We start from the raw sequence: 15,929 nt of genomic DNA, 5'->3' as shown, positions 1-15,929 counted from the left end.
GCAGACATCTTCAAATATGCAAATAAAAAAACTATCACTGCCCAAATTTGATCATCCAGAAATGGTGATTCTCCGTCCTATGGGCTTTTTGTAGGGGTTCCGCCTGATTCTGCATGATTTCCCCCAGACTAAATATGACCGACGTTATTATTATTATGTATTCCTCAATTATTGATGAAGAATATATTGCAAGATAACTAGTTGGATGTGTATTGAGACATGATTATCTAAAATCAGATCTGATCTCTAAAAGATTAAATATTTCCTAATATTGCGATATCATTTTTGGCCATATCGTCCATCCCTCATACCTGAAACTATAATATGTGTTTTATTTGGTTGATAAAGGTGACACAGGTGGACTGGACCATTTCCTCAGGCACCACAGTTTATTTGGTTTTATTTTAAAAACGGGAAAGTGAGAGTCAATCCTAAACCAAGATGTCTAAATAAATACAAAACTGCAAAGGACCAAAGATCATTTTCAAATGTTCCTGTTTTACACTTGAATAAACTGTTACACCAGTCTTGCTCCCTTTGATGAAACCTCTACTTTGAACTTTTGAAATATAGGAAAAAAAAGGATCATTGGCCAGCTAAATATGAACAGAAACTAAAATCAGTGAAAATAATAATCACATTGAATGATGAAACAGCTTTCTTCAGGAAATGTGGCACCAAAACTCTGAAGGCTCGATAGTGTCACTGGTGTGCTAACTATTGTTGCTGCCTCCATTCTCTACAATCTTGCTCTTCTTCTTGTCTGTTGAGGATTTGAAGACAGTGGCTCTGTAGTACTGCAGCTCTTTAATGCTCTCACAGATGTCGTCCAAGGCTCTGAAGGAGAAAAACAATTTTTAATCACTTTTCTAGTTCTATGCATATTCCTCTGAATTGGAGCAAAGACCTATCTTACCAAGGTATTTACTAAGCGAGTGGCTAATTCCATAAGCTACCTCAATGAAGAGGTTTCGTCCCTCACTGCTAACTCGTCCTTTATATCACCTGACAACCCTTTTAGGAATACGGCTTGGAGAGCGGACTCGTCCCAACCGCTCTCCACTGCCAAGATCTGGAAGGTTACAGCGTACTGGGCGACTGACTGCCCTCCCTGTCTTAAGTTCAGTAGCTGGCCCTCAGCCTCCCTCCCTTTAACGGGATGGTCAAAAACCCTCTTCATCTCGTCAGAAAAGCGCTTATAATCAGCGCTCAAATCAGGTCACCTCCCTCCCTTTAACGGGATGGTCAGAAAAATCAGATGGCATGCAACCTGCAGGTTTTAAACGACAACCCAGTTAATTACTTATTTTGAAGCAAAAACAAATCTGAAAAACATTTCACAAACGTAAGCATCTATTGGGTTACAGACCTACTTGACATAATTTTGACATGGTAATAGATCATCGTCCTTCCTCATATGATACAGGTTTTGATTCGCTGGCTTCAAATATGGATATTTTAAATAAAAAAAGACAAGTAAGTAAGTAAGTAAGCTTTATTTGTACAGCGCCTTTCACAGACCAGGGTCACAAAGCGCTTTAACAACAAAAACAATACACAGTTAAAAAAAGTACATACACATTTAAAACTTAAAAAGCCAAGACAACTCAGTGGCAATCATAGCAGCCCCAAGACAATTAAGCAAACGCCTGCACAAATAAATAAGTCTTAAGTTGCCTTTTGAAGAAGTCAGCAGACTCTATCGAACGCAGAGAGAGCGGAAGATCGTTCCAAAGCCTGGGAGCAACAGCCTGGAAGGATCTGTCTCCTCTGGTCCGGAAACGAGTGCGGGGAACCATCAGCAGATTCTGATCCACAGACCTCAGAGCCCGAGCTGGGGTGTAAGGCTGGATCAGATCACTGATGTAGGGTGGAGCCTGACCATGTATAGCTCTGAAAGTTAAAACCAGAATTTTAAAATTGATCCTCGAGGAAACTGGCAGCCAATGAAGAGCTTTAAGAATAGGGGATATGTGTGTCCTCCTATTAGAGCGGGTCAGAATTCTCGCTGCAGAGTTTTGCACTAACTGCAGGCGAGACAGCTCCTTCTTGTTCAGACATGAAAACAAACTATTACAATAGTCTAAACGCGAAGACACAAATGCATGAACGATCAGCTCTAAATCATTTTGTAACACCATTTTCCTTAGTTTGGAGATTTTCCTCAGTTGGAAAAAACAGTTTTTAGTCAGTTGTTTGCAGTGTTGCACTAATGACATGTCTTTGTCCAATACAACACCCAGGTTTCTTAGGCTCGGTTTAACAGACTGGCCTAAGTCACCCAAGTACTGGCTCAACCCTGGAATTGAGTCATCAGGGGCAATAACCAGTGTTTCTGTTTTGTCCACATTTAGCTGCAAGGTGTTATCACTTAGCCATTGTTTAATCTCCATCAAGCAATGAACTAAGGAATTTAGCCTCTGGAGCTCAGTTGGCTTAAAAGAGCAGTACAGCTGGATATCATCAGCAAATATGTGGTACGAAACATCAGAAAATCTCTGGATGATTTTTCCCAAGGGGATCAAATATAACAAAAATAATACAGGACCCAAAACAGAACCTTGAGGGACTCCACACAACAGATCCGCTGACTCAGACCTTATTTGATTAGCTGTGACACTAAAGCTACGCCCAGATAGGTATGACGAGAACCAATGTAAAACTGACCCTGACAGTCCTACTTCATCCCTCAGTCTTCTCAGCAGGATCTGGTGGTCGACTGTGTCAAATGCTGAGGACAGATCTAAGAGAACTAGAACAGTGCACTTTCCCGAATCAGCAGACATAATGTCACTGCACACTTTCAGTAAGGCTGTCTCCGTAGAGTGATGTTTGCGGAAACCAGACTGAAACTTCTCATGGATGTTATTCTGATCCAGGAATAATGACAGCTGTTCAGAGACCACCTTCTCTAAGATCTTGGACAAGAGTGGGAGCTTTGAAATAGGCCTGAAATTACTGAGGTCAGTCGGGTCTGAGCCTGTCTTTTTGAGTAAAGGCTCCACTATGGCATGCTTAAATGTATTGGGAAAAACACCTGTAGAAAGGGAGAGGTTAACCATTTGGGTAACCCAGGGGCCAATTACATCAAACACTTTCACAAAGAGCCTACACGGAAGGACGTCAGATGAGCAAGAGGAGGGTTTCATCTTGGTCACCAGTGCCGAGATATCAGCCAGAGTCACAGACTTAAATGAGGACCACAAGCTGGAGACAGGCTCAATGACAGCAGGGGTTCCACACAAAAGGGGAGGGATTTGATCCTTGATCATCTTAATTTTGTCAGTGAAAAATCTCAACAATGCATTGCTGTCAGCTTCACAAAAGACAGGGGTAATTGGAGCAGCAGGACAAACAAGAGAATTGATCGTGTCAAACAACACTTTGGGGTTTTTCTTATTCACTGTTACCAGTTGGCGAATATAGTCGGATCTGGCATTTTCCACCATCTCATTGTATGAGGACACAAGATCCCTGAGATAAAGTCTGTGCACCTCAAAGTTAGTGGATTTCCACAGACACTCAGTCTTTCGACATAGTCTCTTCAGACTCAGGGTATCTTCATTTGTCCAAGGGCACAGTTTTTTCTGTATTGACGAGTTTGATTTAACAGGTGCCACCTGATCCAGAATTTCAACACAATGACTGGTAAAACAGTGAATGAAATTGTCCACATCGAGGCAATCCATGAACAAAAGAGGGTCAAACATAGAAAAACTGTCTGCAGTATTAGCAGAGATAACACGCCTCTGAGACCTAACTTCTAAGGGCTTAGGCTCAGGGCTGAAGTGCAGATTAAACAAAACAAGACAATGATCACTCAGATGGACATCCTGCACAGACACATTTGAAATGTCTAGGCCAAGCGTAAAAACTAAGTCTAAGATGTGGCCTTTTTGGTGTGTGGGCTCAGAAACATGTTGCTCAAAATTAAAAGCTTCGGTCAAAGTTAAAAGTTCCTTTGCGGAGCAAGATGAGCTGTCATCAACATGAAGGTTAAAGTCTCCAAGAATTAGAACAGATTCCAACTTTATTATGGAGGATAAGAAGTTACTAAAATCCTTCAAAAACACAGCAGCAGGACCAGGAGGACGGTAGACTGACCCACAATAGAATGGACTTGAAGAACCCACCATGACCATCTGGGACTCAAATGAAGTGAATTCCTGTGATTGAATCACTTTGCATGTGCAACTGTCCCTGAATACAACAGCCAGACCCCCACCACGACGACATGGGCGGGGCTTCCTGACAGCAGAGCAGCCAGCTGGACAAAGTTCATTAAGATGGATAAACTCTTCCTCTCTCTGCCATGTCTCCGAAAGACACATTAAATCCAGCTTTTCTCTTGTGAAAAGATCGTTCAGAGAGAAGGATTTATTTGCAATGGACCGAGCATTCAACAGGCCGATATGCAAAGTTGATGACGTCAGGGAGGCAGTGTCCACAGAGCGCAGCGGGATTGGTCGAAGGCATGTCCAGCGGTCACTTGGCCTCCAGCTGGACCGTGCGGGCAGAACCGGTGTAAACACGGAAGAGCGTGGAGGCGATGAAAGCCGCTGACCACCACTCCAGCGCTGTGTAGGCTCCAGGACCTCCGTTGTGGCCCAAGCAGACGGCAGCGTGGACGTGCTGTCACACACACTGAAGAGAGGAATCCGGTGCAGACACCTTGCGCGTCCTCCATGGCCGAGAATGGCAGAGCCCATGCGTGCTGCAGCGCGTCTTCGCTTGACCTGGACTCTTGCCCGGCGCCCGACAAAGCAGCAAATACTCAGGTGAGTCGGGGTCGATGATAAAGGGAGGAGGAAATGCTTGTTTGTACCTGCCCCGTGTGAAGAACAGGCCCTCCATAGACTCTCTGATACTAAACAGAGAGTCCCAATCATAGATCCGTAAGGCTGAGACACATCCATTAGAAATACGGGCTGATATGATCACATATGTTGTAAATATGACCATTAGCAAACTATACAGCAGGAGACGAGCCGTGGCACTGCCAGTCACAGGCGCCATCTTGCGAGAAGGCGCTCAACACAGATTTCCCTGCCGATTTGACACCCTAGCGTCACTTCTACTCTGCTCCTTGGTGTCGCTTATCACATGAATGAGGGAAACTTGAACTGAAGTTAATTTGTGGAAGAAGAGGAGGTTTACAGTGGGATAATGGTGGAGAGCATTGTGTAGAATATTACGTTAAAGGAGAACTTCGGTCGATTTCAACATGCAGCTTTATCGCTCAAGCTACCCTTGACTAGCCAGTACCGAAAACGCAAACACTTTTGGTCCACCTCTTACGGCGCTCCTTGAACGAAGAGATAGCATTGACAGCTAACAGCATGGGGTCAGAACTTTACACTGTGTTTTAAGCGTCTTAACATGCTCCAAATCTCACCCCAAAAGGTATGCAGCATGAGCAGACACCTAAGAACACAGAACTGTGGCAATGAATAAAAAAGTGGTTAAAACAGTGTGTTTGTGCAAGCAGCTACATACCGTTTGTTGACAATCGTGTCGTAGACCAAAATAGTCGATCCATCGAGCGTGCGCTTACTCCCTCACTGGCAGCGACGGAAACTTGAATTTTGCAGACAGAAACGTATTCCAGCATTTTCATTTTTCTGTTCATGACGTACATGTTCATGTTACAGCCTGCCATGAGCCATTAGCCTTACAATAGCCTGTTATGAGTCTATTCGCTCTGCACCGAGAGCTAGCTTGTTTGCTCATGCTAATGGTTCTTGCAGAGAGCAGAGCAGAGAGTCCGTGATGATCGAAGCTGTTTCTGAAATAGTCACGATGGAGAGCTTGTCTGATGTCGAACTGGAAGACATCGACGACGAACCTTTTGAATTCGACGGCAGTCCATATGTATTCGTACCGGAGTATACAGATGAGGAGTTACTAGCACTAGAGAACGAGAGAGCGGAGAGAGAGGCGCAGAGAGCGGAACAGGCAGAGGCGGCTTCACGGCCAAGGACATCGGCGACCTGGTGGTGCTCTTGTGGATGTTGTGTCCAAATGGATACAGCAGAAGAAAGCCTATGCTGTAAGGAGTGGGACATCATACAGCCTACTGTGTCCCAGGGTAGCGCACAGTGTGTCATCCGCACAGAGTTCAAACGGAGTTTGCACGTCTGTTTGAAGGACGACCAGCCACAACGGTGATGTTTCGGGGTCGTAGAGAGGCAAACGGTGGAAGCTTATATTCTTATATTTCTTCATTCTATTGCCACAATTGGGCATTGCACAAACTCGTACCATTTTCAGTAACTAGCTACTTCGATCATCACGGACTCTCTGCTCTGCTCTCTGTAAGAACCATTAGCATGAGCAAACAAGCTAGCTCTCGGTGCAAAGCGAATAGACTCATAACAGGCTATTGTAAGGCTAATGGCTCATGACAGGCTGTAACATGAACATGTACGTCATGAACAGAAACATGAAAATGCTGGAATATGTTTCTGTCTGCAAAATTCAAGTTTCCATCGCTGCCAGTGAGGGAGTAAGCGCACGCTCGACGGATCGACTATTTTGGTCTACAACATGGACCGTCAACAAACGGTATGTAGCTGCTTGCACAAACACACTGTTTTAATCACTTTTTTATTCATTGTGAGTCATAAACGCTACAGTGCTGTGTTCTTAGGTGTCTGCTCATGCTGCATACCTTTTGGGGTGAGATTTGGAGCATGTTAAGACGCTTAAAACACAGTGTAAAGTTCTGACCACATGCTGTTAGCTGTCAATGCTATCTCTCCGTTCAAGGAGCACTGTAAGAGGTGGACCAAAAGTGTTCGCGTTTTCGGTACTGGCTAGTCAAGGGTAGCTTAAGCGATAAAGCTGCATGTTGAAATCGACCGAAGTTCTCCTTTAAGACATGCCCCAGCCACGTTTAATAGGACAAACAAAACTGATAACAACGATGCAAGAAGTTTCTGGTAAAAGTACACTGCTAAACAACACAATGCTGAAGTTGTAAGTCAACCTGCAGCAGTGAATGCAATGTTTAAAGCACAGCTTCCTTTCTTGTCCCTGAGGGTTTCCAGTGATACCATAGCTGGATTTATTAGCATGGACCTCCACCCGTACAGGGTGCTCGAAAATTAAGAATCTGTAACCTGCACTGTACTTTTACAGCCACCAGACAACCTCACTGCTAACTTTTCCATCTGCTCTGTGCACAGCCACCGTCTCTCTTTCTCTCTCTTGCTCAATGGCTCACTTGGTCTAGGGTTCTTTTATTTTTTACCTGTGGGTTGCTTTCTTATGAGGCGCCATCTTGTATTCTTCTGGAAACCACCGCCTGAAAGTGTAGAAATTGAGAAATTTCTTTGATTTAGTTCTGAGTTGCTCTGCAAAGTTGAATTATTTTAAGCTCTGAGTTATTAAAACTTGCTCAGCAATGTTAAAGCAGGGCCTTTGAAATGCAAACCGGAAGAATGGCTCATTAGTGGTGCTCGTATAAATAACAAGGCTTTGATGAGATGAGCAAGCAAGGTGTATATATGGCTCAAAAGAGAAGGAGAAAAAAACAGTATGTTGTGTTTAGGTTTTTTTCTACCTTCAGAGATGTGGAAATTTAGAACATTTTCTGATACTGATCATCAGAACAAAACACAGTCCTCACAGAAAAATGCCTCATTACACAGAATGTCAAAGTTGAGAACATTTTTACAACTTTGTACAACAGCACATAGCCTCAGACACTCCACAGTCATACAAACACTAGCCTGCAAAGCTCCTTGATGGTGCTGACATCAATGATTCTGTAGTGAAGGTGATACATAAACTGTGGCATGAACTTGTCCAGAAACCTCTTGTCTGCATGCACGGAGTTACCTGTAGAAAGAGGAATCAAAGCACATGAATTTAAGAGCTGGATTAATTCTTTTATCACAGTGCTACTGGTCCTAAAAATTAACTCACCAGCAAGGGGACACTGTCCAGGTGGGGTGTGCTGTCTGATGAAGGACAGGAACTCGTACTCTGCTTGTTCCAGGGTTATTTTACTGTCCCGTACAGCCTGGGTCAGTCCTGACTGAGACAAAATGACACTGGCCAAATATATCTCTAAACACTTTGACACTTGAATTGGAAAAATTCAGGATATCACCCCCTGGTTTCCATCGGGCACATGTCTATGAAGTTACATGTGAGACTGCATATCCCACCAAAAGCGTTAAAAGCAGTGCGTACTGCCAGCTGATACAAACCTCCTGAGATTTTGCTTATTCGTCACTCACTTATCCGTTTGTGATTTTTGATAAGAACCTTTACATAAATAACCAGATCAGTCCCCCTCGAGCTGCAAACAGCCCTGTCTGCACACCAGATCTTCTGAAACATAGGGTTAGTCATTAACAAAATAATAATATTCATATTCACCCCTAAGGCACGCATGGACCAACCCCTTAAACAATGACTCAGGGTCTGCCAGGCCTGCGCCCTGCAACCGGTTGCACCCTGTGAGCCAAGCTGCCATTTTAGCCTGGCCTAACAAAAAATTCATTAAGAGTATCTCTATCTTTGGTCTGAGGAAAATACCTGGGCCCCAGTATGTAAAGCCTCTCAAAGCACCACACTCTTATCTTTCCACAGACAAGAGAGACAACAAACGCTGACATTCAACAAACACATGATGTACAGACCAAGGCATGTTACAGAACACACGGCCCTCCCCCACATTATTACCCACTGTAGACAGAAACATCTTTGTTGCCAAGGGCCCCTCCAACACCCTCCACTGCAGATCTACACACCTTTTAGGAAGAGGGAGCTTAGCACGCGCCACCTAAAATCTGTCATCGTCTGTCCCTCAGGGTAGCGCTGCCACCCTGATCTCCTTCAATCCTGCAATTTTCTTGACCTTTGCCAACACTGCAAACAAAGCCACAGGCAGCGCTGCTGGTGCAGCGTGGCTCCTGCTTGCCCCATCTGTTTACATGGAGTTTGCCTTTGATAATTATCAAAAAATATTATGATGGGATACTCCTTTACCCCACTGAAAGATTGAGAGAGCAGGACAGAGAGAAAGTAAAAAAGAGAATGCACAGAAAAAGTTCCATCCCTCACCTGTTGTGTGTATTCTCTTCATGTCTGTGACTACAAATACAGACATTAAAAGTGTCAATGACATGACCGTTTACAGGTTGTTTTTAGGTCTAGTTTTGCAGAGAACCAAGGCTGAAAAGAAATCGGTGAGATTCCAAATCTCTAAACGAGAAACTGCTGCAGCCTCACAGGACATGTATGTAAAGTGTGCTGCCAGCAGTGTGTCCACTCTAACTTGGTAACATGAACACTGAAATGTTAAGCAATATGTTCCACCACACACTCGCGCCATTCACACAAGTAGGAATGGATAACCCCAGGTATTAAGTGGATCCCAGTGTATTTTTTAGATTTTTTCAGGCATAGACACCTTTATTTGACAGTGGATAGATGGGAAATGGGAGAGAGAGGGAGGTGTGACATGCAGGGTCCGCTGCGTATGTGGCATGCGCTCTTAACCACTCGACTATCTGCGTGACCGGATCCCAGGGTTTGATTATGAAATACCATAGTATTGAAAAGCTCTGACATTAACGGTTGATTTTACTTCACGTGTAGGTATAAATTGTTATCATTGTGTTGCTGCCTCTCTTCTGTTGAACACACACACACACACACACACACACACACACACAGAGTGAACACTTGAAATACGTGGACACAGCTAGTTTACCGTTAGCCCGCAGCAACACTTCCAGACATTTACTGCCTGTGCCAGAGTGTGTGTTTCAGAGATACTTTGGCTTGCATCCAGACCAAACTGCAAGTCATTATTGATTAGTAAATTGTTAGGTAGGTTGAACACACAGTATAATTCGAAATCATTTACAGCCATCCTGTCCTTGGATTTATGTAGTTTTAGAAAACTCTTCTGACTATCTCTGCTGTGTATTGCTGTCGTTTATCTCTGTGAATCAGTCAGAGGGACTTCATGGTGCACGTCTTAAACTCCAAGATCTACATCCCTTCAAATGGCAAAGGATATTTGCGTTGACAGGAACATCATAGTGTGTTCAAGTGCACCCCATAAAAAAAGCGTCTGGAGAATAAACACCTGCCATAGCTGAATAGGGTTGGGGTGAAATATCTGACACACTGGACATTTGTTGAAGTGATCTTACAACAAGGGCTCTTATGTGATTGTATCCCTTTCAGAAGCTTTGACATGCAATGTCTTTATAAAAAATCCATAATGATAAATCTGAAATAACTGAAAAATGTATGTCTTCCTTGATTATTTGTTTACTTAACAGTTATTGCTGTTACTAACCAAGTTTCATTGTTAATGGTCCATGATGTTGACCAATCAGAGGCTGTGTTTCTGACTGTGTGACAACCTTGATCTTGAACGCACTAGCAGGGGTTAGCAGGAAGCCAAACTCTTAAATGGGATGGACAAACATTCTTGCATAATTCACATTAGCCTGGGCATACCGTAGCCTCCAAATATGAGAAGTCCAAACATTTACATTAGAGTAACATCCTTAAGGTTGACACTCCCTCACCAATTGGTGACCAGGTTGCTGCTGATACTCCTTCCTAGGGGTAAAACTGGGGGACTGTGTATTAGCTCTGCAATACAAAACTGACTGTTATACTGCTCTTTGCACTTACAGCAAGTGTTTCCCATCAGTGGTCTCTGGCAGAATATTTTTTGAGCACTGTCCGGGGTGTGGCCAGAATTCGCAGGATGGTTGATTTGCAACCCAATGCGATTCTCTACCTGTTTTACTTAGACTACTTACCTTTCCATGATGTTCTTTACACCACTCTGACATCCCTTCCAGCAGCTCATCTGGCTGGTTAATTATCAAGTTGGGTCCCTGTTAACCAAGAACAAATTAGTTTAATTTACAAGATTTTAGACAGACAAAAGGCAGTCCAACGATGTTGATATTACCTCAGCCAAAACGTTCAGTTCAGAGTCTGTGATAATGCACGCCATTTCGATGATTTGATCCTTCTCAATGTCCAGACCTGTCATCTAAAAAACAGATAAAGGCACTTTTCAAACCTGTTATTAGCATCCATCAGTAACCAATATTGGTTACAGTTTACTACTCATGTAAAAATGTGATGTTCACCATCAATAAAAGTAGTTTGTGTACACGACATGGAAAGTAGACAGCGTGTAATCCATTATGCATGCCATTGTGGCTTCTTGTGTTGCAGAGGACGTCAGTTGAGTAGGTGGCCCTTTAATGAGGCCTGGGAGACATGCAAGTACACAGTTCTAAAAGAATGTGGTTGAATTCAGCCCAGACCACCTCTGAATAGGGGTTGGAATCACAGAGTAACTGATGATCCCGTTCATTATCGTTGTCCAAAATAACTATAGTATGACCTTACAGAAATTCGTCAGTAATCGATACACCACTATTTCTAACTGCAGAATGTAAAGTACCCTTCAAATGGCAAAGTGCAAGAATGCCGTATTTATTAATTGCATTGTGGTGTCAGCTTCACAGAATTTGACATGAACTGTCATGAAACAATGTATAAATAAAGTGCATAGTGTTAGCTTACTGCCTGTTTATCACACACATAATGACTTCAACCTGTCATTGTTGATGTGCCATCACGCCAGTGAAAGACAGTCATAAGCTGCAGGAAAGTAGTAAGCTGTTACAAATACAGTTTCTACCCACCGCTGTCACACACTAGTGTCACATAATGAGCCATTTAGACTGTCCTCTGTGAAAGTGACCAGCTGATGAACATGTGTCAGCATTCTTTGCGTGTATTGACAAGCTATTTTTGACAAACTTGACGGCCTGTGGCTACGGTGCTGTCTCTGGCTCTTATGTTGTCCTCGCCAGGCATCATTGTGTTCATCTGTTTATGAGAACACCTAACTCGGTGCAGCTAAACGAGCTGCCCCAGCAAGGATTTACACTTGACTTATGTAAACATTTCGTGCAAAGCTACATGTTAGCTTAGCTACCCGTGGTTATCTTGATGTACCGTTAGCTCGCGTTAACAAACAGCCATGAGGCGGGTTAAAACCCTTTCATTTACCTCCAGGTCGACCCAGACCATTCTCTGGGACATCGCGGGGGACGACATGCTGACTTTTCTGGAAACCTCAACGTTAAAAATGGAACCAAATCCGAGAGTAATGTCAGGACACGTTCCTGCTGCGGTAAACGGGGTTATTTCACAGCTACACTGTGCGGATTTCTGCAGAACTCTAATACGGTGAGAATAATAGGCTGCCTGGCTGGACCGCTGGACGAGCCGCCGGCTCCTGCACAGAAACTTCAAAGGACCGTTGACGAGAACTGCTGCTGTGGTACGAAGACACACCGGCATCCTGAGGACAGCTTCTTCTTCTTCTTCCTTTATGTTTCCGGCACACTAGATGCAGCCACGCCGGGTTGCTGCCCTCCACAGGTCATTAACAGAACTTCTTTTCGGATCCTTACATAGAGCCCAGTGCCATGGAGACACAGCTTTTGTTGTGTCACAGTCAGTGCTGGCCCTGAGTAATTTGGTGCCCTAGGCAAGATCTTAGCCAACGCAGCCTTGCATCGCAGTCAATTTCACAATCAGTGTTTATACACTCACACAGAAACTGCATGTATGTATGTCACATGTGTAAGGTAGTGGTTTTTATTGTGTGTATTTTAAACTTCCAGTGTTTTAAGTTGTATGTCTGCTTTTAGTGTGTATTTTTAATTGTGTGTTATTGCATGTTGTGTACACTGGGAGTGTGTGTGCTTTTATTTTGAAACAACCTTACTCTAGTGGTGACACTCCCAAATGCAATCACTGCACCTGGGAGAGATTGGGAGGACTTTAAGAAGACACAGAACAGGTGAAGGAGCGGAGACAGAGCATGGTGAAGGAGCAGGAAGCAGCTGGAAGCGGCGATTCTACACGAGGGAGGACACCGACTGGAAGACCTACGCCAGAGCACCCAGTAGACGGAGTAGCCAGGTGGCTAATTGACGGCAGGCTCCATGAAGAGACGGGCAGAGTGAAACTCTGAAAAATAAAGCGCGACTCACAATAACTGTTTGTGTAAAAGTGCAGTGACTGTCGTCTTGCCTCCGATAGCTCGCGACCGTGCCAGGAGAGGACGACGGTGCAGAGCGGTGGAGTCAGGAGACCGGGTACCGGATAAAGGACGTGTGGCTCTTTCCCTCGGTGACCGAGCCACCCCCGCCGGCGTATGCTGCCGCCTTCTCCCTGCAGATAAGGCCCCGAACTGTTTTATTGGACTTTTACCGCCCCCTTAGTTTTAGCTTCATTTTAACCTTCCAGCACCTCTTTTACTAGCTCTCACCTCTTATAATTTTATGGACTTGACCTGTGATTTTAACCTGATTTTATTCACTGAATAAATATCAGTGTGCATCCTGTTGATATATTGTGGTTTCTTGGTTTTAACGACTGCTCTCTCGCCTGATTTTAAATGTAATTAATTTTAACTAAACACCTTTATTTTAAATTACATCATTTTAACTTTTTAAACACACATCATATACTCCTGCGTTACAAATTTGGCGTTGTCAGCAGGATCAGGCCTCGAGAGCAGCTGTGCAAACTAAGAAACAGAAAACATGATGATACCTGTGTACCCAGGTGCCCCGTGGCTGCCTAAATTTAAGGGGCCTGGGGATGATTTGAAATATTGCGATTGGAAGGAGCAGATATCTGGGTTATTAGGATCACAGGAATTAACTGAGTTAAAGAAGGTTGAGATTGTACTGGGAGCGCGAGCAGGGGAAGCTAAGCGGCAAGTTAATGTTTTGGAAGAGGGTGAAAAGGACCAGGTTCGTAAAATTTTCCTCTATTTGAACTCCTTATATGGAGACTGCACCCCTGTCTCAGTTTTAAGATCACAGTTTTTTAGTTGCACACAGGGACCAAGCGAGACTGTGCCCTCATTTATTCTGAGATTGCGTGAGCTATATTGCAGGCTGCGGCAGCATGACCCAGACAACTCCCCCTCCGATGCTGCCCTACGAGATCAGCTGCTGCTTGGGCTACAAGAGTGCTCTCTGGCTCAGGCCTTGAAGGTTTATGCTCGCGGGAAACCCTGAGGAAAACTTTGCTGCAATCCGTCAGGAGGCGCTACTATTGGATGCAGAGTATGGGAACACACAGACCGAGGTAACATGCTCGTTTGTTAATAATTCACGTGTCCCTCCTAAACCATCACAGGGATCTGACTGGAAGGAGATGCTGAAACAGGAGATCATGGAGGATGTTAAAGCACAGATGAGTGGACTCACCCTGGAACTAATGAGGGAGATCAAGCCACTTCTCCAACCAACAGTTGCCCCACAGCCCTCCAGAAGGTTTGAGAGAGAGAGACGACGGCCAACTTCGTACTCCAATGACCGAGACGAACAAGGTAGACCTATCTGCCACAGGTGCAAACATGCAGGACACATAGCCAGGTTTTGTAGGGAGCCAAATGCTCCACAGCCGGCTTTAAACTAGCCATCCCTGCTGCCGAGGTCCGGGGGGCAGGGGTTACTCATTCGCCACCAGACGAAAAAAGGGCCACTGAAACATTTATTGGACAAAGCCCCACCATAGGAGTAACCATTGAGGGAGTTAAGCTGCAGGGGTTACTAGACACGGGATCACAAGTTGCCCTAATGCAAGAGAGCTTTCTGGAAGAACATTTCACCCAAGTTAAACTTGGAAAGACCCCTGTGTTTTTTCGATTGAGAGCAGCTAATGGGTTAGAGATCCCCTACACTGGCTACGCAGTGTTAGATTTTGAGGTGGAGGGCATTTGCATACCTGGGCAGGGAGTTGTTGTAGTGAAGGACGAACACTGCACACACCCGCTCATTATAGGTATGAATGTTGTGACTGCCTGTTGGAATACCCTGTTTAAATGGCCTGGAGAGTCTGTTTCCTCCCCATCACAGTTGCAGAAGCAGAGAGCATGGAGGGACACCTTTGCAACCTGCCGACACGTTGAAGTCACTACGGCGGAGGATGGGTTGCTTGGATATGTGCGGCCAGCTCGCCAGAGCAACACAAGAGTTCCCCCAGAGAGTGAGGTGATAGTGTGGGGCCGGGCTCGGATGGGCAAACGAGGAGCAGACTACTGCGCCCTGGTGGAAGCACTACCAGATGCCAGTAATATAGGCGTGGCCAGGACATTAACAGTGGTAAGGAATGGCAGAGTCCCTGTGCGAATCTGTAACCCCCATCCCTACAGTCTGTCTATAGGTCGGTACGAGAAACTGGGGAATGTGTACCACATAGATGAGACTGATGTGCACGGACCTTGTGACCTGAGCCTGTCCCTGGAGGAGGATGGAGCTGTTAAACTGGCCTTGGTGGATACAGCTGTGAATCCTGGACAGAGGGAGCTCTCACCGGAGGTGAGCGAATTAACAAACAGGCCAGATCTGTCTGAAAACCAACAGGAGGAGCTGCGTGCCCTGCTGCTCAAGTGGGAAAAAGTTTTTGCCAAGCATGATGAGGACTTTGGCCGGACAGACGTTGTGCAGCACCAGATCCACACTGGCGATGCAGCGCCCATCAGGGAGCGGTATCGACCCCTCCCCCCCTTGATGTATAAAGAGGTGAAGTCCCTGTTGTCAGGTATGCTTGAGAAAGGAGTGATTAGAGAGAGCTGTAGCCCTTGGGCTGCACCCATAGTCTTGGTAAAGAAAAAGGACGGTAGTTGGAGATTCTGTGTTGATTATAGAAAATTGAATGCAGTGACCCATAAAGACGCCTTTCCTTTGCCTAGGATAGAGGAGACGCTGACCAACCTGAACAGAGCAGAGTGGTTTTCTACCCTCGACCTGGCCAGTGGCTACTGGCAGGTCGAGATGGACCCCCGGGACAGGGAGAAAACTGCTTTCACCACCCCACTTGGCCTGTTTGAGTTCGAACGC

General features: G+C 44.9%; 1 protein-coding gene across 2 annotated transcripts; it reads right to left on the bottom strand.

Moving 5' to 3' along the window:
• Nucleotides 1–360: 360 nt before the first annotated feature.
• Nucleotides 361–12,424, bottom strand: smfn (small fragment nuclease). Of its 2 annotated transcripts, none has more exons than XM_030437910.1 (7): nt 12,073–12,424; nt 10,955–11,038; nt 10,800–10,877; nt 7,930–8,041; nt 7,734–7,842; nt 7,253–7,306; nt 361–837 (listed from the first exon to the last, which is right to left on the bottom strand). In XM_030437910.1, exons 1-7 carry the CDS (start codon nt 12,364–12,366, stop codon nt 714–716), a joined length of 855 nt encoding a protein of 284 aa, XP_030293770.1. In that variant the 5' UTR covers nt 12,367–12,424; the 3' UTR covers nt 361–713. The 2 variants fall into 2 exon arrangements, with proteins under 2 accessions (XP_030293770.1, XP_030293769.1); XM_030437909.1 differs by lacking the exon at nt 361–837 and adding an exon at nt 1,478–1,893.
• Between the last annotated feature and the right edge of the window lie 3,505 nt (nt 12,425–15,929).

This window comes from Sparus aurata, chromosome 13, assembly GCF_900880675.1.
Source record: "Sparus aurata chromosome 13, fSpaAur1.1, whole genome shotgun sequence".
NCBI lineage: Eukaryota > Metazoa > Chordata > Actinopteri > Spariformes > Sparidae > Sparus > Sparus aurata.
This window is presented reverse-complemented; position numbering and strand designations above follow the sequence as displayed.

What these genes read in the sequence shown, in the direction of transcription:
- smfn (XM_030437909.1), bottom strand. Translation starts at nt 12,366, where the DNA reads ATGCCGGTGTGTCTTCGTACCACAGCAGCAGTTCTCGTCAACGGTCCT. An exon ending in TGGACAGTGTCCCCTTGCTG is followed by an intron (nt 7,843 to 7,929) that starts GTGAGTTAATTT and finishes CTCTTTCTACAG; the next exon opens with GTAACTCCGTGCATGCAGAC. An exon ending in CATAAGAAAGCAACCCACAG is followed by an intron (nt 1,894 to 7,252) that starts GTAAAAAATAAA and finishes TTTAACTTTCAG; the next exon opens with AGCTATACATGGTCAGGCTC.